General features: G+C 41.6%; 1 protein-coding gene across 4 annotated transcripts in view; it reads right to left on the bottom strand.

The window, feature by feature from the left end:
- The window catches only part of CHD6 (chromodomain helicase DNA binding protein 6), a 192,856-nt gene that overhangs the window by 97,637 nt on the left and 69,521 nt on the right, over window positions 1–25,698 (bottom strand). For all 4 annotated transcript variants that reach the window (XM_025875413.2, XM_073880411.1, XM_073880412.1 and 1 more), the window contains exons 4-8: window positions 16,341–16,488; window positions 14,377–14,526; window positions 2,912–2,974; window positions 2,000–2,058; window positions 1,251–1,368 (exon numbers count right to left, since the gene is read on the bottom strand). In XM_025875413.2, coding sequence (XP_025731198.2) covers window positions 1,251–1,368; window positions 2,000–2,058; window positions 2,912–2,974; window positions 14,377–14,526; window positions 16,341–16,488 — 538 coding nt within the window. The remainder of the gene's footprint in view (window positions 1–1,250; window positions 1,369–1,999; window positions 2,059–2,911; window positions 2,975–14,376; window positions 14,527–16,340; window positions 16,489–25,698) is intronic.

The following is a 25,698-nucleotide window of genomic DNA, read 5'->3' as shown; positions in this document are numbered from 1 at the left end:
ATTATCCGCGATTATGGTGCCTCTTTTCTCCTACACTCCCCAAAACGGAATTGCCCCCGACACTGTAAGAGGCTGACATACAGCACTATAGCCTCTTTCTCTGTCATTAACAACTATTCTCCAACATCACTTTTACTAGAGCACAGTATTGTGCTCTATGGGTTGTACACATAATTTAACAAATGTCTATCATCTGTGTGTTTGCAATTTTTCACCAATATTAACGAATGAATATCATATCATAGCAAATTCTGTACAAAGACTCAACAGTTTCCTTAAAATTCATGGCAGAATTAGAACTGCTGGACAAAGGATGTGAACATTTTGAGACATTTCACGTCTGCTGCCATTCTGTTCTTCTGACAGGTTGTACTAGGTTATGTTCCCACCTGCTAGATACAAGACTGTCTCTGCCCTACACTCTCACCAGCAATGAGTAATAATTATTTTTAAAACCTTCAAATATTTGGTAAATAAAAACCAGAAAATTCCTATTTTAGTTTGCATTTTTTAACTACTATGAAAGTGACCACATTTTTATATGATTAATAAGCATTCCTTATCATTAAAATTATTTGTCATGTGCGTGTATGTGTGTATGAATATAAACGGGAAGGTTCCAATACCGGATAAGAAGAATGTATGCCACACATATATGTATGTGTATAAGTTATATATTTTTTACGAAATACGTATATGTATGTAATACACATATTTCCTAATTATTTAAGATTTGTTTAGTAGTATTTTCTAATATACAGACACTATAGATTTGTTTAATGTCCAAATCCATCAATTTTTCCTCTCACCGTAGGTACCATACTTAGAAATACCCAAGCTTATATAAATTTCCTTATTTACTCCCTAATATTTTACACTCTAATATATTTAATAATAGTTTTTATTTTTTACATTCGAAGTTTATGTCTTTTTGGATTTCTGTTTTGGGGGGGAGGAGGGAATGAAAGAGTTTTGTGCACATTTCTCTTGCCCTAGCTATTTATAGATATTCTGACCAAGATGCACATTCTTATGAGTTGTCAGTTTGTAAGGCTCAATCCTTTTAACTTGGTGGATTATTTTTTCTCTTTGGCTTAAATCTGGACTGGTTTTGCTGCAAATCAGTGCACATTTAGCAATGTGACTTGAGCAATGGATCTGCACAGGACTTCGATTTTACGAAACTTAAACTCAGCATTTAATACTGCAAGAAAAGCAGTGGTCAAGTTAGTTGGTAAATATTGCTTCACCTCAGTAAAAATGTGCTTCATCTGGGCTTGTTTATTCCTAAATCGCTTGATCTTCTGTGCGATGCGAGGATCCTTTTCCAGCTCTTCCATTGTGGCCCATTTACAATGTAAGTAGGAACTATCCAAAGACACACAAATTGTGAGACAAGTGCAAACTATCAAATCATTGAGCTTTAAGTATTTCAGTAAACAGGGTGACCATCTAACTCAGAGGTAGCGGTCTGTAGTGAAACTGCTAGAGACTGGGCTGAGGAGGGCCTTGTGCTAAGGGCACAAACAGACAATGAAACAGTGCTGCGATTCCAAATGACCAGTCCCCCTGCAGCTTCTACAGGACCTGCCTGAGAGCAGAGGGGAGGGCAGGCGTAGGCGGGTTATCATTCATACACATCAGGGCAAGTGGGCACGTAGCAAAGGAAGAAGGAAAACTTCAAGAGCTATAGGACCGTGCTTCTCCAACCTGGGTGCAAATGAGAATGGCACAGGGAGTTTTTAATAAAGCACCGATCCTTGGGATCGACTCCCAGGGTCTGAGTCAGCTGGTCCTGAGTGGAGCAAGGGCTTCCCTGGTGACTGTGCAGCCAAAGGTGAGCACCACTGTCTAAGGTGAACTTGAGTCAACTGAGATTGTGGGACAGGCCTCAGGGGCCATTCTTGGAAAATACAGAAGATGATGAGATGAGAGAAAGGAAATTTTATTCATATAAATCCAAACACAAATAATACAAAAAAAAAAAAAAAAGACGTACAAATTTCTATACTTAACGTAGAATAGCTCCAAGTCGAATGGGGGCTCTCCTGGGTGAACCTGTAACCAATAGCAAGCAGTTAACAGGCCAGACCCCTCAGATCACCCTTATGCAGCACAAGAAAACAGGTAAATCAACACCCCTGTTGGTTTTAGTACAGATTTCTTGAGGAGATTTAGTACAGATTTCTTGAGGATGTTCCCAGTTCTTTTCCTGACAGCTACTGAGCAGCTTTCCCAAAGGATGAATCCACAGCTAGCTAGAAGGTAAAAAAGAAAATGATCCTCCTGGTGTCCTTCCAGGGTCCAGGCTGGGACAGCACTCAGCTGAGAAACCCAAACCGGCCCAGGGCTCTGAGAGCTGTCAGGACCAGAACCTGCCGTGCAAGTGAAAACCTGGGTCTCTGGCATGCCCCCAAACCACCACCCTGAAATGTCAGTGCTGTTCACTCTCAAACTAAGGAAGTTTGCTCTCATAAATACTTGAAGGTAAAAATGTGTTCTCACCAGCACACATACCCTTCACCCCAGGCATGCTCTCTAGAGGGTCCCTACAATGGCCCTGACATGTCTAAAGAAAACTCCCCAGAGATTTTCAATAGGACTCTTTCCATGTCTTCTTTTTGGCCCCCTGAGGACCTTCCACGGGCTACAGCAACTAAAGGACAAATACCTTTTGCTGGGATCACTATGGAGGAAAAAAATTATCTGGGGCTCTACTCTCAAATATTTAAGAATTTTATGATCTAAAATCTTCCATGGGGGTAAAAATAAGTACTGACTAGCCAGACAATGTTGTTGCCTAGCTCCACTCTGGCCAGTCACGACCACTCCAGGTTCTCTAGTCAAGTATCTCTTCACAGAGGGTATAACCTGTGCTAGTGATAGAAAAGCCGGTACATGAGCCACCGACCTCCTGGACGGTCTTAGACGCCAGGATCTTCTCAATGATGTTTGCATCATCTTCTGGAGGCTCCTGGAGACAGAAAAGTTAAAAAGAAAATTACTGGCACCACAGAATCCAAGAAATAATTCTATAAGAATCACCTATGAGCGCTGAGGCCTCCCTCCTATCAGTCCACGGAGTGATCAAAAGATTACACACATTCTAACTTCTGGGCACAACCCTAACATGTTCCCCTTCCACAAGAGCAGAGAAGTTACTCTGCTTTTCAGACTCTTAATTTCAGATCTGTCTTTAGTATCACTAAAATTGGTCCTAGGACTTCCCTTTTCTGCCAAACCTGCCTACATGCTGTAGCATAAAATTTGCAGAAAGGTATAACATACAGGAGTCTGGGGGCCTTGGAATCAGAGAGTCCTAATTCTAACACCTACCTGCTACTGACTTTGGATAAGTCAATTAACACCTCTTAGTTCCCGTATCTATTAAAATAGGAGTTAAAAATACTTACCTCACTGGGTTACTGGGAGGATAAAATGGTATGTGAAAATATTTTTGGAACAGTAAGCACTATGCAAATGCAAGGTATTAACTATTCTCTACTAAATGATACCATCTTTCCCCTCTGTGGCTGGAAATGGTTGTTTCACTGATCATCCTTTGACTATAAATCCTAACTGAAAACAAATTAATTTCTTCCTTTCTATCCCAGATACACATCAACATTTCTAGGCTCCTGAGCGCCATGAAATCTCTTTCTACAGAGTATTTGATTAAACAATGACAAACTTAAAAAGAGTGTGTTGAGTCAGAACACTCTTGCGTTTGACATTCTTTCTAGGACTTTATTTGAGCCATTCTATTTCAGAGGTATCCTGTGCACCACATGACCTTGTCAGATCTAGTAGAACAGTATACGAGAAGAACACTCATCACGATAGCCCTAACTCCCAAAATAACTTGGGGTCCTGATCAGAACATAAGTTCTGATGCCATATCTCACTGTCTTCAGTCCTACCCATTCTAGGGCTCAGCTGTCCCAGAGCTGTACCATCACAGAAAACATATTTTCTTAGATCCTAAATCAAACTTTCCCCTAGAAAAGTAATAGAGGAAAGGAAAAAAAAAAAAAAAGATGAGGAGGGCAGATGGCAGAAAAGAAGTATGGAGATCAGCAGGCGTTGACAGATGCTCCCAAAGGTTACAAATATTTATTACATTCCCCTAGACACATGGCATTGTGCTAGGTGCCATGCCTAAGTTAATCCAAAGTGACAAGAGTCTCTTCCCACTGCTCAACAAGAAGACAAATGAACTGTGCCTACCATATAGTAGGAAGAAGGGATGGGAAGACAGACTAAGCTTTTGTTTTTCTGCTCAAGTTTTGTTTGTTTCGTTTTTTGAGAGAGAGAGCGCGTACACCTGTGCATGAGCGGGGGTGGGGGGTGGAAAGGAGGTGGGAGTAGGTGTGGGGGGAGGGGCAGAGGGAGAGGGAGAGAATCCCAAACAGGCTTCAGCTCAGCTCAGAGCCCAACATGGGGCTCAATATCATGACCATGAGATCATGACCTGAGCCAAAATCAAGAGTTGGACGCTTAACCAACTGAGTCACCCAGGCGCCCCATTCTGCTTGATTCTTAAGCACAAGTAAGGAAAGGGGAAGAAGGCAGCTGACTGTTGTCTGTCTTCCCCCATTACAGTATAAACCTTCTAAGGGCAGAAATTCCTATTTGTTTTATCCACTGGTATAGCTAATACCTTGAAGAGGCCCAGCAGCAGTGGGTGACAAGAAATGCTTGTCACCCTGAATGCTAAATACAAGCAAGAGGGAAAGAGAGGAGACACATGAGGGAATAAAGCATCAAACTCACCAGCATCACAGACTGAAAATGGTTATTATTCTTAATCTACATCACTTAATCAAAAAGTCTCCCCCTTCTCCAGACACTCGGATCTATCTGTCAGGATGGCTAACAGCAAAAGCCAGAACTAGGTGTACTTTCTTAAGCTGGAAGATCACTACCCCAACCTTGCAGCCAACAGAGCTCCGACTGTGGCAAATCGGCCGTGAGCAAAGAACAGGTGTTAGGTTAAGAGAAAGCAGATTAATGAACAACTTCCTTCCTAACTTCCTGTTTAATTTCCTTCCTAAATTTCTTCCACATTATTTATTGAGTGTCTTTTATGTTTATTCACTGGTCTTACAGAAATAGATGAGCTATAGTCTTCATCAGCAAGGAACTACCAGACATGCTAACATAATACTTCAAAAGTTATTAAGCTAAGGCATACATACAGTATGTAGAGATCTCAAGTGTACAATCGATGAATTTTTACATATACACGTATACACTTGTATAAATAACCACCCAGATCAAGTTACCTAACATTTCTGACATTCTGGAAGACTCGTGCCCCCATTGGAAGTAACCACTATTCAGACTTCTACTACCATTGATTAGTTTTGCCTATCACTAAACTTCATGTAAATGTAATTATATAGTATGTAGTTCATTCTTCTGTATTTCTGCATAGTATTTTGTTGCATAAATATACTACCATTTATTTATCCATTCTACTGTTGAGGAATATTTGGTTTGCTTCCAACGTTCATATAAATTGTATGTCTGGGCGCCTGGGTGGCTCAGTTGGTTAAGCAACTGCCTTCGGCTCAGGTCACGATCCTGGAGTCCCGGGATCAAGTCCCACATCGGGCTCCCTGCTCGGCAGGGAGTCTGCTTCTCCCTCTGCCCCAACCCCCTCTCATGCGCTCTCGCTCTCTCATTCTCTCTCTCAAATAAATAAATAAATAAATAAATAAATAAATAAATAAAAATAAATTGTATGTCTTTTGGGGGACAAATGTACTCATTTATCTTGGATATATACATAAAAGTGGAATTACTAGGTTATGAGGTAGGTTATACATTTAGTTTTAATGAATATTGTCAAAATTTTTTCCAAAGTGACTGTAACAATTTTTACACCCATCAGCAATGTATGGGAGGAGTTCCAGCTGACTTGATATTGTCTTTAAAATTTTAGCCATTCTCATGGACATGTAGTATTATCTCTCTAATTCACATCTCCCTGATAACTAAAGATGCTGAGCACCTTTTCATATGCTTATTGGCAATGAAGGCAACCTCTCTGTGAAGGTCCTGCTCAAGTCATTTGCCTATTTTAAAAGAAGTGTCCTTTTTTTTTTTAATTTGCAAGAGTTCTTTACACACTTCTGAATAAAACTCCTGCCAGTTATATAGATTACAAGTATTATTTATCAGTCTATGATCTGCCTTTTGATTCTGTAAATTTGTCTTTTGATGAACAGAGTTCTACATAATCTACCTTACCAATCTTTTCTCTTACGTATTCTTGTGTCCTGTTTAAAGAACCTTTTGCTGCTACCACGGTCATTCATTAAGCCACATAAAGTAATTTAAAATTTTCTTGTAGCCACATTAAGTAAAAACAGATGAAATTAATTTTAATAAATATATTTTACTTAAGCCAATATATCTAAAAACTTATCATTTCACTATGGAATCAATGTAAAATTATTAATGAAATACTTTATATTCTTTTTACATACTAAGTCTTTAAAATCCAAAGTGTACTTCACACTTAAAACACATCTGAATTCAGACTAGCCGTATTTCAAGTGCTCCATAGCCACATGTGGCTAGTAGGAGCCCTGCTGAGCAGTGTTCCCGTTTTGTTCCATTGGTCTACTTGTTCTTCTGGCAACACTACCATGTCTTCATTACTGTAGCTTGATTATAAGTCTGCATTATAACTTAGTTTTTTTTAAAGACTGCCTTGGCTATTCTAGGTCTTTTGTGTTTCTGTTATCAACTTCTATCAAAAAACACCCTGCTTACACTTTGATTAGGACTGAATTACCAACATCTTAACAATACTGAATACCTGAACGTTATGTATCGTTCCATTTATTTAGGTCTCCTTTCATTTCTTTCAGCAATGTTTTTCATATAGAGAGGGCCTGTGTATCTTTTGAGTTATTCTAGGATATCTAATATGTTTGATGATATTACAAATGACATTTTACAGTTTTCCTTTCCTGGTTTCATGTTGCTAGTTTATAGAAATAAAAGATGGTTTTGTATATTGCCTTTGTATCCAAAAATTTAGCTAAATCCACATTTCTTAAGGCTAATGGTTTGCCAATTCTGTTGAATTTTCTATATACGGTCATGTCATCTACAAATAATGAATCTTACTTCTTCCTTTCCAATCTTTAAACTTTTTATTTCTTCATTTTCCTTACTGCAGTAGCCAGGACCTGCAGTGCATTTCTGAATATAATGATAATAGTGGAATTTTTTTCTTATTCCCAAATTCAGGAGGAAAGTATTCAATATCATACCATTTAATACAATATTAGTGCTCAGTTTTTATTTAGTGGTTTTTCAGTCTTCAGTTTTCTAGTTTCAGATATGCCTGAGTATGGTCTTCACTTTTGTATTTTTCCTGCATGGGAGTTATACCTGATGTTGAATCTATTGGTTGATACCCCCCCCATCACTTGGGGGGGGGGGTCTTGGCCATTAATTTTATCTTCAAACACTCCTCTGCCCCCATCTCTCCTCCATGCCTAGGATCTAATCAGATATACATTACACCTTTTCACTGCACCCCAATTGTTTCTTATGCTTTGTTCTGTTCTTTGCATTCTGTTTTCTCTCTATGCCTCAGGTTAAACATTTTCTATTGACTGTCTTCAAAGTCACCAATCTTATGTTCTGCTGTATCTAATCTGCTTTTAAAGTCATCCACTGTGTTCTAAGTTTTTAAACTAGAATTTTCAGTTCTAGACTGTTGATTTGATGCTCTTTACCAGATACATTTCTCTGGAATTCGTCACTTTAAAACTCTGTTGCCCAACTTCTTTTATTTTCTTTCACATATCAATCATAGTTATTCTAAAGTTCTTTTCTGCTAACTCCAATATCTGGATCATCTAGGGTCTGCTTGTATTATATTCTCTTGCTTTTTAGTCACATTTTTTCCTGCCTTTTCAAAAGTCCAGTAGTTTTTTACTTATGGTAGATCTTATGAATAGAGGAACCACAGCAGCTCCAAACAATACTTTCCACAACTGTTTCCTATTTTCTCTTAGACAAACTATGAGAGGGGGTGGTCCCTTAAGTCCAATCAGAGACTGAATTGGGTCAGGCCTGTGTTACCGTTAAAATTCAGTCCATCTCTTGTTTTACCCTGTTTCTTGAGCATGAATCTGCTCGAGTCTGGCAGATCTTCTTACTCCTGAGCCCTGGAGTCTTCAATCCCAAGCAGGTTAAAAATCTCTCTTAAGGGAGAGTCCGTTTTTCTATAGTAGGCCCATCCCTTTAGTGAGATTTTCCCTCTAAATACAGTCTCACGGTACACAGATTGAAATCTGCCTTCTGGACAAACTTCTTGGGCTACTCCAGAATTCAACACGTCTTCTGGGGAAAGTCCCTTGCTTCAGGGATTCCTCTAGTTTCCAATCATCTCACCAGCCCTGTATACTCCATCACCAGCAGGGTCAGATGGTTTCTCTTCTACCCAGAATAGTCTGTTTGCACCAATCCTGATCCTCAACCCATGCCCAAAATTGAGGAATGTTTCCAGAGAAGAAACAGTCTACAATTGTTGGCTCATCTAGGAATAGCTCTCTGCTGTCTGGAATTTTAGTTCATCTAATTCTTGTTGCTTCCACAGATATCAGATGTCTTTAAAAATATATTCTTTGCAATTTATGGGGTTTTTTTTTCCTTGTAGTGAGTGTTACCCTGCTACGACCTACTGTATCTTCCCTGGAAGTCGGAATCCTCCCATATCAACTCTAATTTCTGGAGCTCCCTAGAGACTACTTTTTACTCTTTTCTATCTATACTCATTTTCCTGCTGATCTTGTCCAGTCAAGTGGTTTTAAATATGGGCTACATCGTGACAACAGCCAAGTTTACGTATCCAGCTTAGAACCTCCCCTCAATTCACACACTCATGTATCTACTCGCTACTTGCCATCTCCACTTGATTACCTCAGAAGTATTTCACATTTAAGATGTCTATAAGTAAAGTCCTGCTAGCCTAGCCAACCTCCCACCCCTACTCATTCCACCTGCAGTTTTCTCCCATCTGAGTGACAGGGAACTCCGTCCTTTTTGGTGTTCAAACCAAAAATCTTGGTGTAATTCTTTTTTTTTTTTTTTTTTTTTAAGATTTTAGTTATTTGAGAGAGAGAAAGAGCACAAGCAGGGGGAGGGAGTGGGAGAAGCAGACTCCCAGCTGAGCAGGGATCCTGACATGTGGCTCAATCCCAGGACCTCGGGATCATGACCTGAGCCTAAGGCAGCTGCCCAACGGACTGAGCCACCCAGGTGCCCCTCTTGGTGTAATCTTTGATTCCTCTTTTCTTTCCCCATACCATGTCTGATTAGCCAAGAAATCATGTTGGCTCCATCTTCAAAATATATCCAGAATCCAGCAATTTCTCACCACCAATACTGCTTCTACCCTGGTCTAAACCACCTTCATTTCTTACCCAGATTATTCCCAAAAACCTTCTAACTAGTCTCCCTGCTACCATTCCCGCTCAACTAGTCTATTTGCAATACAACATTCAGAATGGCCCTTTTTATTATGTCCCTCTTTTGCTTTAACTGCTTAAAAGGCTTCTCTCTTAAGTCAGAGTAAAGCCAAGGATCTTTCAAAGGCCTACAAACTCTGCTGGATCTCACCGAGCCTCCCACCTCCTGTTACCTCTTAGGTCTCCCTGTGTTTTCCTCACATACACTGGCAGCCTGTGTCTACCCCAGACACTTTGCACAGGCTATTCTCTCTGCCTGAAATGCTCTTCTCTCCCTCATGACTCCCTCGCTCCTTTACTTCCTTCAATTCTTTGCTCAAATGTTACCTTTGTGAGGCCAAAAAGGACCACCCTATTTAAAACTGCAACCCTCTTTCATCAATTCCACATCACTCCTCTTCTGATTTTTTTCCATAGGACTTACCATCATGAAAAGCTACACAATTTTATTATATTTTTGTTTTACTCCCAGCCTCTACCTTGTTATTGCCACCCTTTGGAAGCTCTGAGCTTCACCCTTTGGCCTTCTATCCCACAAGGTTCAAAATGCAGCAAATGTGAGGGAGACAGCACGTGCATGGTTTATGGTTTCACAGGCTTCCTCCTCCATTTGCTTGGTTCCCTCTGTGAGAGCGGGGATTCTTGTCTCTTTTTCTCCTTGAGATTATCTCCAGCACAAAACAGTCCGTGGCATGTAGCAGGTGCTCAATAAGTATTTTTGAATAAATGAGATTTTGCAATACAATATGGTTGTAATAGCATAAAGCAAGTGCTATGGGAACACAGAAGACAGGGCACCGCGTTAGATCTCTGTTAACCGGCATTAAACTCTCATAATTGCTGACTACCTTTCCTACCTACTCTCAAGTCTGTATAACCCAGACTAGCCAGGGAGCATTCATACGTGTACACACACATACTGAAAGGAACAATGACCTCTTCCTCACTACCAGATTGTTTCGAACACTCTTATTCCTGTCTACCATGAAGAATAGAAAAAGACTGGTAGGATTCTGATGGCTATTCAGAGTTTTTAGGCAAGACCAGCCAAATCCAAGGAAAGATTAACATGTGAACAAGAAAGGACAGAACTTTACTCTGAGTAATAAAAAGACAGAAGGCTACAAACATTCTTCGCCATATTTTCTAGTAAAAAATTAAGGAATTTGGGATAAAATTTCAATTTATCTTTTGGCACTGGTTAAAGAAAGGGGGATGAACACTAGTGTTAAAAAAAAAAAATCAGTGGTTATCATGAAAATACTGAGAGCAGGTTTTGCCCTATCCTAATAAAAGGAAAAGGGAGTAGCATTTCCAAAATACACATCAAAGTAGGAAGGAAACTAGAAAATCAGGACTTTTCTAAACAGAGATTGTGCATAAGCATGATCATATGTGTATAAACACTCAGTGTATACAGATACACACAGATATAAACTAAATCTGCTTGCCAAACACAACTTCCATAACAACCATCTGTTCTCAGCTACTTGGAATTTTCTCAAATTATCCTTCAAAGAAGGCCATTTTAATTCATTCTCTTTCATGTCAGAGACTCATATAATTTAAACTTTTTTTTTCTTAGGGAAAATTTCAAACATTTTCAACCCAAGTTGCCCCCAACCTCAACCAACCACCTGATTTATTTCTATTTAGGTAGGCACATGGGAGAGGCTCTAACAAGAAGCAAACCGCTTTTCAAATCACCAAGTATTTACTGAGTGTCACGGAGGATGCAAAAGTAGCATCAAGCGAGATGGCCAGTCTCAGGGGCTTACATTCATGCAGGGAAAGCAAAATAAAGCATTCTTCTTAGAAACGTCCCAGGCTAAATTCTAAGTGGTGTGACAGTAACCCAAAGTCCAACAAGAGTGCAGAAAGCAAGAATAGCTTGGATTTCACAGAACAGGGGAGGTTTTAGTTGGGCCCTAAGGAATGATGGCTCATAAGAAGACAACAAGCAGGAAGGAAAGCTGAAGTGAACCCAAAGGATGAAAGAATGAGTCCACAGGAAAACAGGATGCATATACGGAATACTAAGTAAACAGTCTTAGCAGAGTAAAAGCATTACACAGAATGAAGAGGGGAAATAAATGGGGGTAAACAGATAGTGTGTGGCCACGTTTTTTAAAAAAACAGGCGGGGAGGGGGGCCCTGTGTGGCTCAGTCGGTTAAGCGTCCAACTCTTGATCTCAGCTCAGGTCTTAATCTCAGGGTGGTGAGTTCAAGCCCTGTGTTGGGCTCCATGCTAGGTGTGGAGCCTACTTAAAAAAAAAAAAAAATCAGGCAGGAATTTTGATTTAATATAGGAGTTAAGAAGCAACCACCTTAGAGCACAAAGCAGGGGCACTCCCCCCACAGCTCGGGGGAGCTGGGGGATTCCTGGGGAAGGAAACAACTGGGCTCAGCCTGACAGGCACAGCAAAAGGCCAGACAACAGAGGGCTGGCTGCAAAGACACTGAGTGAGGCACAGGGATGGCACAGGGCATTGAAGCCTCATTCAAATTACAGTCCTCCGTTCTAGAAGGCAGAATCACGTAAGCTGCACAAACTGCAGAAGGCGGGAACTGAGATAGCCTTGTAAAAATCTATACCCTGTAAATGTGCAACAACTGCAAAAGTTTGTCTCTGTTCCAGGCACCAACATACGTTTGACAAAGACTAAGAAAGCAAAGAGTCACAGTCAGGATGGAAACTTATTTCCTGCCCCAGAATCCCATATCCCAGTCTGGGGACTGTCCTCTAGACTCCAAAGCAGGGCTGTGCTACCATGTCAGTCCTGGGCTCCAGTGAATCATGTGTAAAGATGTTTTTAGCAACTCACCACTAGGTAACAATGCTGAGGTTGCAATTTGGGGCTGGGCCAGGGGCCAGGAGCCACAGAACCAGGCAGAGCATGCTGATAAGACACTGCACAGAAACGCAACGAGGGAGCAGCAGGGCCTTTCTCGTGGTGACTCCACACCCTTCTCTGCCCCAAGCCAAAGGCAGCGAGCAGGCGGACACCCATTCAAAAGGCCTCGGGAGGACACAAGAAAAAGCCTCATCTTCTTCAACTGCTTTTCTATGCCACTGGGCACTGAGGATTGTCTGGAATCCTAGATGAGATTCGTGGCTTTCAGACTATGCATCAGCCTGGGAAATCTCTGTTCAAACCTCACCAGGAAGCCCCAAACGTAAACCAGATGCAAGTGGAGCGGGAGTGCAGCAGCTAGGGGCTCTGTAGAGCTCGGAGTGGGGGCCCACTCAATGCCCTGCAGGCTCTCTATCTGCCCTGCCTGCTGGGCCAGGCCTGGGCCACAGGGGCCAGACCCCCGTGCTCGCCCAACCACGGGATCAGGCCTCTTTCTGCCTAAGTTTAGGACCAATTTTTGGGGCATAATTAATGCAAATGCAAATTCTATGTTTCACCATAGATTAGCTCTCTTTGTTATACCCTGAAGAGGATAAAAAGAGCCTTGTTAAGATACATAAAATTTCCTGAATTATTTCTGTCAGATCAGCTAATGCTGCCATTCAGGTACCAGGAAAGAAGTCATAACAACAGCTGAAATGTGGTTAATGGCGGGCTAAATGACTACCAGGAGAAAACAAATTCCCTTGTAGTGTTTTAATGACCAAACCAACCAGAACATCTCCAAGGAAGGAAAACCCATTCTGGAGCAATATAATCCTAGCGCCTCCTAGCAGTCTTGCAAGGACTACTCTTAACTATCTGTGTGAAGAGTACTGCACTGACAGTACGTCAAATTACTAGTCCTATTAAGTGTTGTGTTCAGTGCTTGGATAACTCTTGGCAGAGAGCCCTAAAATCAACTCTGACATGCTAGCCACTGGTCACCCATGACCTGGATAGTTCTGTGCCTGTTTCTTGATTGCTAGAATAGGGACAATGACCCCTGCTCCTAGCTCCTTTCCATGCAAACATAGAGTGAAAGGGTATGTGAAATTATATGAAAATGCTTTAAGCTGGAGGCAAGGTGGTTTAAAAAGATAAAGTATTATCGGCTTCAGTAAGCCATCCTTGTGCCCAGGAGGAAGGACAGGTATTTGTGCTCTGCCACACATGCAGAGTGTGAATTCTGCCAAGTCAGCGACACTGACTCCGTAACAACAGCCAGGCTGTGTCCCAGAATGTGCTGCTGGCAAGGATGCCCCTCCAGTATGCACAGCCTGTTTCTTCTTTTGCTTCTAATGTCTTCTCTGTCAGCTCCTTGGCACAGACCTTTTCAACATTTACCTCTCTTCCTTCTAGCGTCTGGATATCAGGTCCCTCTTCCTCCTTGAAACTGCTGCCAATGGAAATCCCTAAAGTGCAAATAGGGCCATCCTGTTTCTTCTCTGCTTGAACTCTGACCTCAGTGCCCCCTCCCCCCTACCATTTGATCTGCAGTATAAAAGCCAAATACTTTAGCTAGTATCTAGGCCCTGCATAATATGACTCTTCCTACCACTCAGGGCTCATCTCCCACCACTCCTCAGATCAGACCCCAACGTCCAGCTGAGCTTGTCTGTCTATCACACCAAAACCCGCAGTACCATGCAGGCTGTGGGCTTTAGTTCATGTTGGAAATGCCTCTCCTAAAATCCTGACCTCCCCCCTTTCCTGTCCACTTCCCATTCTGTGTAGTCACTATATCTAGCACATTCTTTTTTTTGGAGGAAGAGTGGTAGGAAAGGGGCAGAGGGAGAAGGAGAGAGAGAATCTTAAGCAAGCTCCACACCCAGTGCCACACTTCACTACCCTGAGATCATGACCTGAGCCAAAATCAAGGGTCAGACGCTTAACTGACTGAGCTACTCAGGTGCCAACCCCCTTTTAAATGGGGCCAAAATGACTGTCCAGCCAAGGCCAGCACCCCAATCCAAAGGCCGTACCTCTGCCTGCCAAGCCAGCGTAGAAGCCGAGAGGGCAGATGTCCGGCCAGCCCCGAGAACAGCGATTGTTTCCCCATCGTCATCTACCACTTTGAAGTCCAGGTCCTCGTTGTATTTTCTGCGCTTCACCTGCCGTCCTGAGCGTCGTTTCTGCAGGGCAAACATACCCATCAGAGAGACGCTCTGTGAGTCAAAGGCAAAAGCTTGCACGGGAAAGAATACACTCAACTACATTCACTAACATGCATGGGAGGCCTTTCCTACTTTACACAAGAAATCTCCCTTAAACACAACTCTTTTAAGAATTAAATGCACTCAAAATGACATCTAACTGAGGGAGAGGTTCCAAATTGCCAAGATCCCCTGAGAAGAAGGTATATCTAGTCTCAGAATCCAGTAAGATTCTGAGTGTTTTGTTCATCAATGAGAGTGACTTTTTTTCTTCTTTCTGGAATCAATTTCTATTCCAGTAAAACAGGGATGGGAAGTAAACTCCATCATCTTTCAGATCCCTTCCAGCATAGTTGGAAGCTCTGACTTTAGGGAGATAGAATTGTTTTGGTTTTAGTCGAATTCACCATACTTACCATATATTTCTTTAAAAACTAATATCAATTTTATTAAGACTTAGAGAATCTCATACCACTCCTTGAAATGCAAGGAGACATCTTAAGCGTGACAAAACAAGATTCATGAGTCACCCTCTGAGGACTCATCTATAATTAAGTAACTTGTGACCTTGTAGCGAGAAAACATTCTACAACAAAGCAGCCCACTGGCTTTCCTCAAACAGAAGAGGACATGGTTCGTCTCATGTACACATCATATCCAAGCAGCAGAAACACTTCTGGGAACCATTCCCCAGCTGGTTGTCTCTCCAATACTTCAACCTTAAAGAGCAAAAACCAAAACCAAACACTACCTCCCTTATTTTTTAAAGCATACGTCCTGGGTTTCTCTCTGTGTTCCCACTGTGTTTCTTCACCAGGTCACCTCTAGAACATTTAATTTTACCTGAGGGATTCCACATGAAAACCTGCCCCCCCAATCCCATGTACAGATCACCATCCTGGAAACACTCAAACCCCTGCCAACTCCCATCAACCCGCCATGCCCGCTGCTCGGCCCATCAGGACACCTGACAGCCACAAGCCTGAGTTCACAGGCAGTGAGGGGGTCTCTGCTCTGACACCCCAGACACTACTACTTATTACCACCGTGACATCAGAAGCTGACACTTTCCTACAACGAAGACCATCTATGAGGGTTCAGAGGATACTTGAGGGTGCGGTAGCTGGATGATGTTACATGGCCCCGTTGCAGCAGCATAACCCAGATAAAATGTTGTGGATATCCGAGGAACAGCACTTTCAAATATCAGAACCCCTATCCAAGACAGGATGCCTTGATGGAGGGAGGAAATTCCTACCAGTCAGTCATGGGCTCACTTAGGCATAGTTTTAGAAATCTCATTCAGGTGGGCAACTCCTTGTTTCCATGTTTAGCCAAACTTCCTTAACTATTCTGGCAAAATTAATACATACATCCCTGACTTTTCCAGTATCTGGGATTATGAAAATGTCCTTGTGCAGACTGGCCTAGCACTCTGAGCCCTAAAAGCATTACCTACATGGCAAGTCAGGCCCCCCAAGCCTTACCTAGAGTGCCCCACAATTCTGTTTTCCATATTCATCCTTTCTGCAGCCTGATACCATGCTACTTCCCAAGAAGGAAGCAAACACCACTAAAAAAAACCTTGGGAGATCATTAGTATAAGGATCAGGATGTTATGGGAAAAAGTCTGTGGTCTTCGGTGCTCAACGCCCCCAACAGTGAAAGCCCAGCCCGCGTCTGTGCACAAGGGGTGTGGCCTGGAGATGGAGAGAGAAGGGCAACAGAACCCACGTCAGCGAGATCTGTGTGGCAGCCATAACCTCCAGTAGGGCTCCCGGTCACAGCTGTACCTGGCTGTCTGCAGACTCAGTGGACTCCTCAGGACTCCGCAGGGATGAATTCGGCAGGCCCTGATCCAGCTCTAAACTTTCCACTGTGGTTTCACTTTTCCTCTTTCCTTTCTTCTTTCTCTCCACTGGGGTTGGTCCTTGCTCCTTGCTACAAGGAGAAATTCAGAATTAAAACTCTTGGGCAGTTTTTAAAACTAAGTCCTCACGTGATGAAACTTACAGTATCACATCCTGGAACTCTTGTCCCGGGGTAGGCTTTAAAGGGGAATCTACAAGAGTTTCTTCCCAGAACTACACAGAAATATGGGAAGAAATACCTACATGGCTTGATGCAGAGTTCACTTTTTTATACCCTATCATGACTCTTTTGGCTATGATTAATGTGGTAAGAAATAAAATAATATGAACATCTCCAAAAACCTCACTTTCAGTTTATATGTCTTCTTTAGTAACTTTAATTGCTAGATATTAAGATCCTGAGAATCAATAAATTTTAATCTCCCTTTAAGTTACATGAGAAGAGACATTTCCCTAATCTGTCACCATCCTCTACTGAAAAAGGTCTACATAAGACTCAGAGTCAAGTTCTAGGAACTCAGAAATGAAAACAATACTGTCCCTGCCCTCGAGGAGGTTACAATTCTGAAAACCCTACAGGCCACCTAGAGCCATAGCCCAGGGCAGTAGTTGAATGCCTCCTGAGAGAGAAGACAGGCAAAGTCTATCCATCCTGCATGCCCTGCTAAGATGGCAACACCTCTAAAAAGCTTTTTTCTTTCTTTTTTTTTAAGATTTTACTTATTTATTTGACACAGAAAGAGAGAGAGAGAGAGAGAGAGCGCGCAAGCAAGCACACAAGCAGGGGGAGCAGCAGAGGGAGAGAGAGAAGCAGGCTCTCCGCTGGGCGGGGAGCCCGATATGGGGCTCGATCCCAGGACCCTGGGATAGTGACCTGAGCCGAAGGCAGAGGCTTAACCAACTGAGCCACCCAGGTGCCCCTAAAAAGCTTTTCCTGACCCTCCTAGCTGATAAAATCTCTTTTCCATATTCCCAAAGCACCTCAGCTGTGCTTTGCTGAAGGTACTCAAACTCTGATCTTTCACCAAAGTTAGTCATTAAATATGACATCACAGTCTCAGAACTACACGGAGGGAGGATCCTGTGTAGTTGCTCCACAAACAAGTGGATAAATATTTTATATGTTTCTGATCTCTCCTACTAGACTCTTAAGTTCCTAGAGGGCAGTATGTACTTGATTAAGGTTTGTACTCCTCACAGTGACCAGTTTTATGCTTTATACATAGTAAGCATCCAATAAACGCTTATTGAATAGATGGATGTATCAAGATCACTCATCATTAGGGAAATCTGGGAAAAGGCAACTGAGCAGGGATGTCCACGGAGCAGCAATTTTAACAGTAGTAGTAGTAATTATAGCTACTAGTTATATAGCACTCGTTACACACAGGCACAGCTCTCTGAGTCTCTCACACAAATTACCTCATCTAGTCTTCACACCAATCTTACAAAGCAGACGCTATTCCTCTCCTCATCTTGTCAGGAAGCACAGTAAGGTTCAGTTAGATGTCCACGGTAATATGGCTAGTAAATGGTGAAGAAAGGATTTGAACCCAGGCATGCTCTTAGCCACCCTGGCATTCTTGGGGAATGGAAGAGTGTGTTAAGCACACATCTATTAAAGGACAGTCTGCATGGCTGGATGACAGGGCAAGTGAACAGAAGCACTAAGTAATGGAGCTGCAAAGAAATTGGCATATACCAAGCCAGAGAGTTTTGACTTCATTCTGTGTGACAAAGGCCAGATGGGAAGCTCAGGCAAGAGGAAATGAAGACCCAGGCTAAATATAATCAAGAAAACTCAAAGGTGAAAATCATTTAAAAGGTCCAGCAGAAATACAACCGGTAAGTGTGAGCAAGGGACAGAATACGGAAGATGAGGAAGGAGCCAAAATCACTAGCATTTTCTATCAGGTGTCGGGGAAGAGAGAGAAACAGATGGCCTTGTTAGAGATGGGAGACCCAGCATGATGAACTTTTGTCAGGAATACCAATCCATGCTGACTGCTGAAATCAGCCTGCCTCTCTCTTGAACACCCTTCACTACTCATGGACCCTCAATCAGGTCAGCACAAACAGTACATCCTCGATTTTCCAGGCTGAAGACCGGCTTGCCTACCTACCGGGAAAGTTCTTTATGAAAATTATTTTGGTTCAACCTGAGGAAATGAAATTCAAGGGGTCTTGCCATTTTGGAGGATTATAAATTTCAATAAGGGACTTGTATTCTCAAACACGGAGGAAAAAACAAAGGTTTTACTTATCAGTTCAGAACAGGAGACACAGGTTTATAAAGATTCTAAATTTCCATGGGAATATTTATGTCATGTTATATAGCTCCTCATAAGAAAACTGTATAGCAATTTATGTTCTATAAAGCACTTGTGTGTTCCGTGTCTCATTTCACTGTTAACAACAACAGTCTCATGAGGGAGTCGGCAGGTAAATGAACCTCATATTCCAGATGAAGAGACAGGTTTAAAAGCAGGAAAGGTCCCAAAGTCAGCAGCAGAGGCCCACACTCAGCTCATGTGACCCGCAGCCTGTTGCTTTTAACACCATATTGTGTTTTCTGTCTTTTTTTAAAACCCTAGTCTCCCTTTTAATGAATGTAAAAACTTTAAATCTCCTTTAATGTTATTTGAATCTCAAAATAATGACCAAAAGAATTAGCAACAAAATATTCCAATGACCCAAATACAGAAAAATAAATCTACAAACCCATAATTGTTGACAGTTTTTTAAATGGATCTCTCAACAAAAGAAGGTTTGTGCTTAATTTTTTGGACACAAATTTAAAGATAGCTGATTAATATACAAAGAGTCACCATAATAAGCACATGTTCAGGGCCCTGTTTAATCTTCCATAAAATCTGAAATCCTTTCTCCCAACAACTGAAATCAATTTATCTATCTACTAAATATAACTTCATTATATTAGAACACTTGGTCTATATGTTTAATCTTCATCATATGTATATATTTATATATATATATATACTCAGAACTACTCAACTCACACTCAAACTCAAAACTAAACCAAGCTCAAGCCATGATTAAGGAATAAAACTTTCTCAAAATACAAATCTTTACTACAAGACTTTACATATTTTGTATTTGCCTTCCATTTTCCAAAATCACATTAAGTAATGAGTGTAAGGAAGAGTTACTGAGGCATTCCAAAGTCAAGCTGGGACACTACTAGATTTTCCTAGCCAGAAGCTAGGAGTGGAGTAGAGGGAACACCTTCTCAAATATGTTGGTAAAACAGGAAAATGACTGGTGAAACCTGCTTGCTTATCTGTGGGTAAGAAGATACTCTAGCTGGGAAATCTTCAAAGTGATCTTCTGTAGGTTACCTTTGGCAACAGAATCAATTTTGAGTTCCAAAAATTCTTGAACTTTTCTGATAAAGACAAGTATCAGGAAGAAAAGATTCTTTGTAAGCTTATAAATGGGATATTCAAATAGGACACAAGAAAATATCACCGAATTCATTCTCTAGGAAGATTAGATGAAGTATGTTTTCTCCCTCTTTGGAATAACTTTTGAAAATTTTATGCTTGAGAGTTTTATCAAATGAAGACATTTAACCTCCAAACTGCTCTACCTACAGATGGATTTGGTCCATGGATGCTTGTTTGCTCTCTGAAACCCAGGTTCTTCAAAAATAGTGGTCAAATAATATGTAACAAAACTACATATGTAGATACCCTTTGATCTAGCAATTCCATTTATAGGAATATACTCTAAAGATACACCTCCAATGATATGAAAATATACACGAGTGAGGTTACTCACTGCAGCATTGTTTAGTAATTGTAAATTAATAGAAACTACCTAAAGAAACAAAAGTGAACAAATTCAGATACCTAAAGTAGAGTACTGTGCAGCTGTAAAAACAATTAAGAATCCTACACACTGATGTGGAATGATTTCTGAGATACACTGCTAAGTGTGAAAAGCTAAGTGTAAAATGGTGTATAATGCTACTTTTTATGGAAGGATAAAGGGAAAATAAGAAAAATATATCTATTTATATTTTAAAAAGAGGGGCACCTGGGTGGCTCAGTCAGTTAAGTGTCCAACTTGATTTCAGCTCAGGTCATGATCTCAGGGTTGTGAGAGTGAGCCCCACACTGGGCTTCATGCTGGATGTGGAGCCTGCTTAAGATTCTCTCTCTCCCAGGGCACCTGGGTGGCTCAGTCTGTTAAGCAGCTGACCTTTGATTTCGGAACAGGTCATGATCTCAGGGTCCTGGGATGGAGCCCTGTGCCAGTCTCCATGCTCAGCTTAAGGATTCTCTCCCTCTGCCCCTCCCTGCCATGTTTGCTCCCTCTCTAAAATAAATAAATCTTTAAAAAAAAAAAAAAAGATTCTCTCCCTCTCCCTCTAAAAAAAAAAAAAAGAGAGAGAAAAGAAAAGAAATAAGGATGCCTGAGTGGCTCAGTCAGTTAAGCATCTGCCTTCAGCTCAGGTCACAATCCCAGGGTCCTGGGATTGAGCCCCACATCGGGCTCCCTGCTCAGCGGGGAGCCTTCTCCTCCTTCTGCCTGCCACTCCCCCTGCTTGTGCTCTCTCTCTGGCAAATAAATAAAATCTTAAAAAAAATAAAAATAAAATAAAAAGAATTACAGGAAGAACGTACCAAAAAACAATGATTATCCATAATGGATAAGTGAGGGGAATGGGTTGGAAGGGTTTTGGGAAATGAATGACTTCTCTGAAAGTATCTTTTTATAAAGATTTGATTTTTGGAAGCATGTTTAAGTTCTACATAATAAAAAATTTAAAAAGGTGAAAACAAGCTTAAACAAATCAATCAAGTATGTCCCCCTGTACCCCCACATTGAATACAAGGGGGAAATCTCATTAATTTATGAACATAGTAGAGTTGACCCCTGAGCAATACAGGGGTTGGGGCACTGACTCCCTGTACAATCAAAAACCTCTGTATAACATTTGACTCTTCAAAAACTTAACTACTAGTAGCCTACTACTGACCAGAAGCCTTAGTGATAACATAAACAGTCAATTAACACATATTTTGTATGTTTTATGTATTATATACTATATTCTTAAAATGAAGTGAGCTAGAAAAAAATGTTACTAATAAAATTTTAAGGAAGAGAAAATACATTTACAGTACTATACTGTATTTATTGGAAAAAATCTGCATATAAGTGGACCCATGCAGTTCAAACCTGTGTTGTTCAAGGGTCAACTGTATTTGACTATATACTTTCAGCTTGTGGAGCAGTGAAAAAATCCTGAACTTTTTGGTAGGCATATGGGTGAAGCAATTTTGAAGCCATTTTAGATGTGATATAGGATTTAGCAAATGAGTAAATGTGTTGATGTGTTGATGTGAGGAGCCGGGGTTCTCACTGAGGAAGAGGGAAGATGTAAATATGAAATGCTGTAAGGCAAGGAAGATAAAAGGGGATGACAATATGGCATCTAACTTGGAGGTATCAGCTTGGATTCAGGTTTTCTAAAATAAGTATATATATGAATACATGCATATAAATGCGCATACATGTATTATGGATATATTATGCATGTGTGCATATAGGTGTGTGTACATATGTGTGCACTTGTATGTGTATTTACCCCCTTGCTTTGACAACTGAAAGAGCCAAAAAGTGAAGATGCCCCACCCAGCACTCACATCTTGGTTTCTAAAACCAAAGTTCCTTACAGAAATAGCTGATTCCAAGGCTGAGGTAGGGAAGATATGAGATGAGCAGGAAACATTCTTGCTATGTCAGAAAGGGAGTGCTCAAAAAAAAATGAAGGCAGCATGGCAAAAAGACATAGGAGTTAACCTGAAGAGCTATTGTTGGTCAAAACTGGAACCATCTGAGCACCAAGGTAACTGAGGACAGTAATCATATAATTATAGAAGCTGAGAACAATAGGGATCCATACCAATATGGATAAATAATGAATAAATAAGGGAGAAGGGAGGGCTCTTGCTTACTAAAGAGCCCAAACCATAAATGCAGAGGAAAGGTGGAGTTGGAAAATCATTTTGTAACCACTATTAGGAAAGATGAGTACCGTCCAGAACCACCAAGGAATGCTAAATCTAGGGAGAACAATGTGAAGATGAACAGGATTTTTGCATGATCTTAAAGTGTCTCCCCACAGACTGCTAATAAGTTGCAAGTACAAAAGCAGTAACTAGGCAATGGTTAGATAAGAAAATGGCCCTACTCTTTTTTTGTTTTTTTAAAGATTTTATTTATTTATTTGACAGACAGAGACAGTGAGAGAGGGAATACAGGCAGGGGGAGCGGGAGAGGGAGAAGCAGGCTTCCCACGGAGCAGGGAGCCCGATGTGGGGCTCGATCCCAGGACCCTGGGATCATGACCTGAGCCGAAGGCAGACGCTTAACGACTGAGCCACCCAGGCGCCCCAAAAATGGCCCTACTCTTAAGAAAGACTCAGGGGAGTACCTAGGGATAAAAAGTCATGATATACGCACCTTATTCTCAAATGGTTCAAGAAAAAACATAAATATTTATTTTGATATACACCTATCCCATGCCTGAAGTGGCTACTGCGTGTGTCCAGCACTTTTTTGCTGATAACCACTGTGGACCTCCCAGACGAGAGTGGGCAGGTCAGGCTGCGCTTACGGTCCTATTCTTTTTACCACAGTGATTGCTCCAGGGATGGACCCATGACCCAGCCAGGCCAACTTCGGAGACCCTCCAAAAAAAAAAAAAAATTAATTTTTGGCAGGTTTGGGTAGGAAAACGAATCTCTTTCCTCCTACATCATAAGGTTGTTAAGCTGTGAGCCCATAATTGCAGGCAGCCACAATTCAACCTCCAGAAGAAAAGCAGCTGCAAAGGATGGAGCTGACACCCAGAAAGATACAGGAGGGGGCTGGAGGCAAACAGCACTGGCAGAATCCTCAACTACACTTCCCAGTTCTGATTCTTCACATCAGTGAACGCTTTGTTACCTTTTTTTTTTTTTAACTTAATTCAAGTTGGGTTTATGTCACTTGTAACCAAGGGAGTTCTGTATAATACAAAGACCCAATACTCTCACCACTTAATGGCACTTGGGGCTGGATCAAAGCAATTTCATTTTTATAATCTTTTCTAGGTTTCAGAGTTAGAACAAACTAACTTGCAAGGACAGAAAGAAAAATGGCAAACAAGATTTTTGAGGCTCAAAGCACTTATTTTTAGTCAAACTTGATTTTACAATAAAACATATATCTACTAAATTTAGAGAAAGCATAATCTATTACATATTTATGACACGCAAGACACCTGCAATACATAAATGCTACCACACATGCAGGACGACTATCTGATGTTAACTAACAAGAGTTGATGAGGAGGCCTCACCCCAAAGCTCTCCGGCTGTCTTCTATACAGCTTCATCCGCCAAGGTTTTCTACATCTTTACTTTCTGCAACTTGTATTAGGAAAAGAAGCAACTTGGAGGCCCTCTGAATAGGAAATTACATTACAGTAGCTACTTACAGAAAATTACATGAAAGCACTAGATAGACAAGACTTTCTCAAACTTTCCTCCCAGCCTTATCTCCAGTCCCCAACCTCTAGGTTTCTTTGGTAGAACTGAGAGTTAGAAACTGAGCACTGGATCTGAGTATGAGGAGAAAGATCTGGTATGTGTCACAACACTGTTCTACTAGGAGTTATTTATTACTCTGCCCCCATAGATTCCAGGTATTAAAAATTTTTATCCATCAAACCCCATTATTTCTAAACAACTCATCATCCCATTTCTAAATTAAACCTTACAAAATATCCATCAAAGTCAGCAGGAAAAATCAGTTATTGCCACAGGGAGTTGCTGTAATTCCCAAATTCAGAACTGAAAACAGCATATGATGCCAGTTACTGCCTTCACAGATATGCACATGGCTGGGGGTACAGGCCAGGAACTACCTCTACTCCCAGAACATGATCTTTGGTGGATTGCTCTTGTTTAAAATGAATGAGGTTGAAGGGCGCCTGGGTGGCTCAGTCGTTAAGCGTCTGCCTTCGGCTCCAGTCATGATCCCAGGGTCCTGGGATCGAGCCCCACATCGGACTCCCTGCTCCGAGGGAAGGCTGCTTCTCCCTCTCCCACTCCCCCTGCTTGTGTTCCCTCTCTCACTGTGTCTCTCTCTGTCAAATAAATAAATAAAATCTTTAAATAAAATAAAATAAATGAGGTTGATAATATAGGTGGGTGAGACCAAGCCTCAGCCATTCTCTTCTCAGAATGAGAAGCCTGGCCTAGAACTCTGCACACACAGGGAGCTGCCCCTCTTGCCCCTTTTAGGGTACTGGCAGGGAAAGTCAGAGCAACTAGCCCCCCTAAGTCCCTCCACATGGGAGCCCCAGGGCAAACTGCTCAATTTCTTTAGAGTAACTACCTGATTTTGGCCTGGAGCTGACAAGCCATACGACCACTCATCCTATAGACAGTCCCTTCATCAGTCACCTCCACTTCTGGCCTGCCTTCCATCCCTTTCCCAGGAAGAAGCATTTCTATCTCGGCTACAAAGAGCTCCTGCATGTCAGGATCCCCCCACAGCATTTATCCACCAGCATGATACAGTGACGTTCCTTGCCCAGAAATTCACAACATCTCCCATCTTTAAAGATTTATTCCCCTCTGTCCTTCCGGTCATTTCGCTATCATTTGGTTAGGAAGTGAAAATAAAAGTATACTCGTGGCCATCTTAAAACTAGTAGCACCCCCACCCCCACCAACTCTGAAAGTGATTTGCTATTCACCTGACCCAGAAAACCCTACAAAATCATGCAAATCAAGAGGTTCAAATCTTCGTGTTCCCTTTAAGAACACACGTGAAACTGCCCAGGCCATCAAGGGTACACAGATCCGAAAAGCCCCAAGTATCTGACGGCCGCGCTGTACAGAAGCAGTTGGGGGCCGATCCAGCACTACAATGGTGGAGCTGGTAGGCGTGCCCAGGCCAAAGAGCGGGGCTGTACACGGGGTCGGGGGCCCACAAAGAGTGCTGAATTTTTACCCCACAGGCTTAAAAATGTGCAGGGTTTAGATGCAGACTCTGGCCATGGAGCACACCCAGGTGAACAAAGGCCCCAAGATGCAGCGCAGAATTTACACAGTTCATGGTTGGATTAACTCGTACACGAGCTCTCCCTGGACACTGAGATGATCCTTACTGAAAAAAAGCAGACTGCTCCTAAACCAGGAGAGGAGGTTGCACAGAAGAAAAAGATATCCCAGAAGAAACAAAAACTTATGGCCATAAA

The sequence above is a fragment of the Callorhinus ursinus genome, unplaced genomic scaffold (genome assembly GCF_003265705.2).
Source record: "Callorhinus ursinus isolate GAN/ISIS: 27379988/994484 unplaced genomic scaffold, GSC_fseal_2.0 scaffold38, whole genome shotgun sequence".
NCBI lineage: Eukaryota > Metazoa > Chordata > Mammalia > Carnivora > Otariidae > Callorhinus > Callorhinus ursinus.
This window is presented reverse-complemented; position numbering and strand designations above follow the sequence as displayed.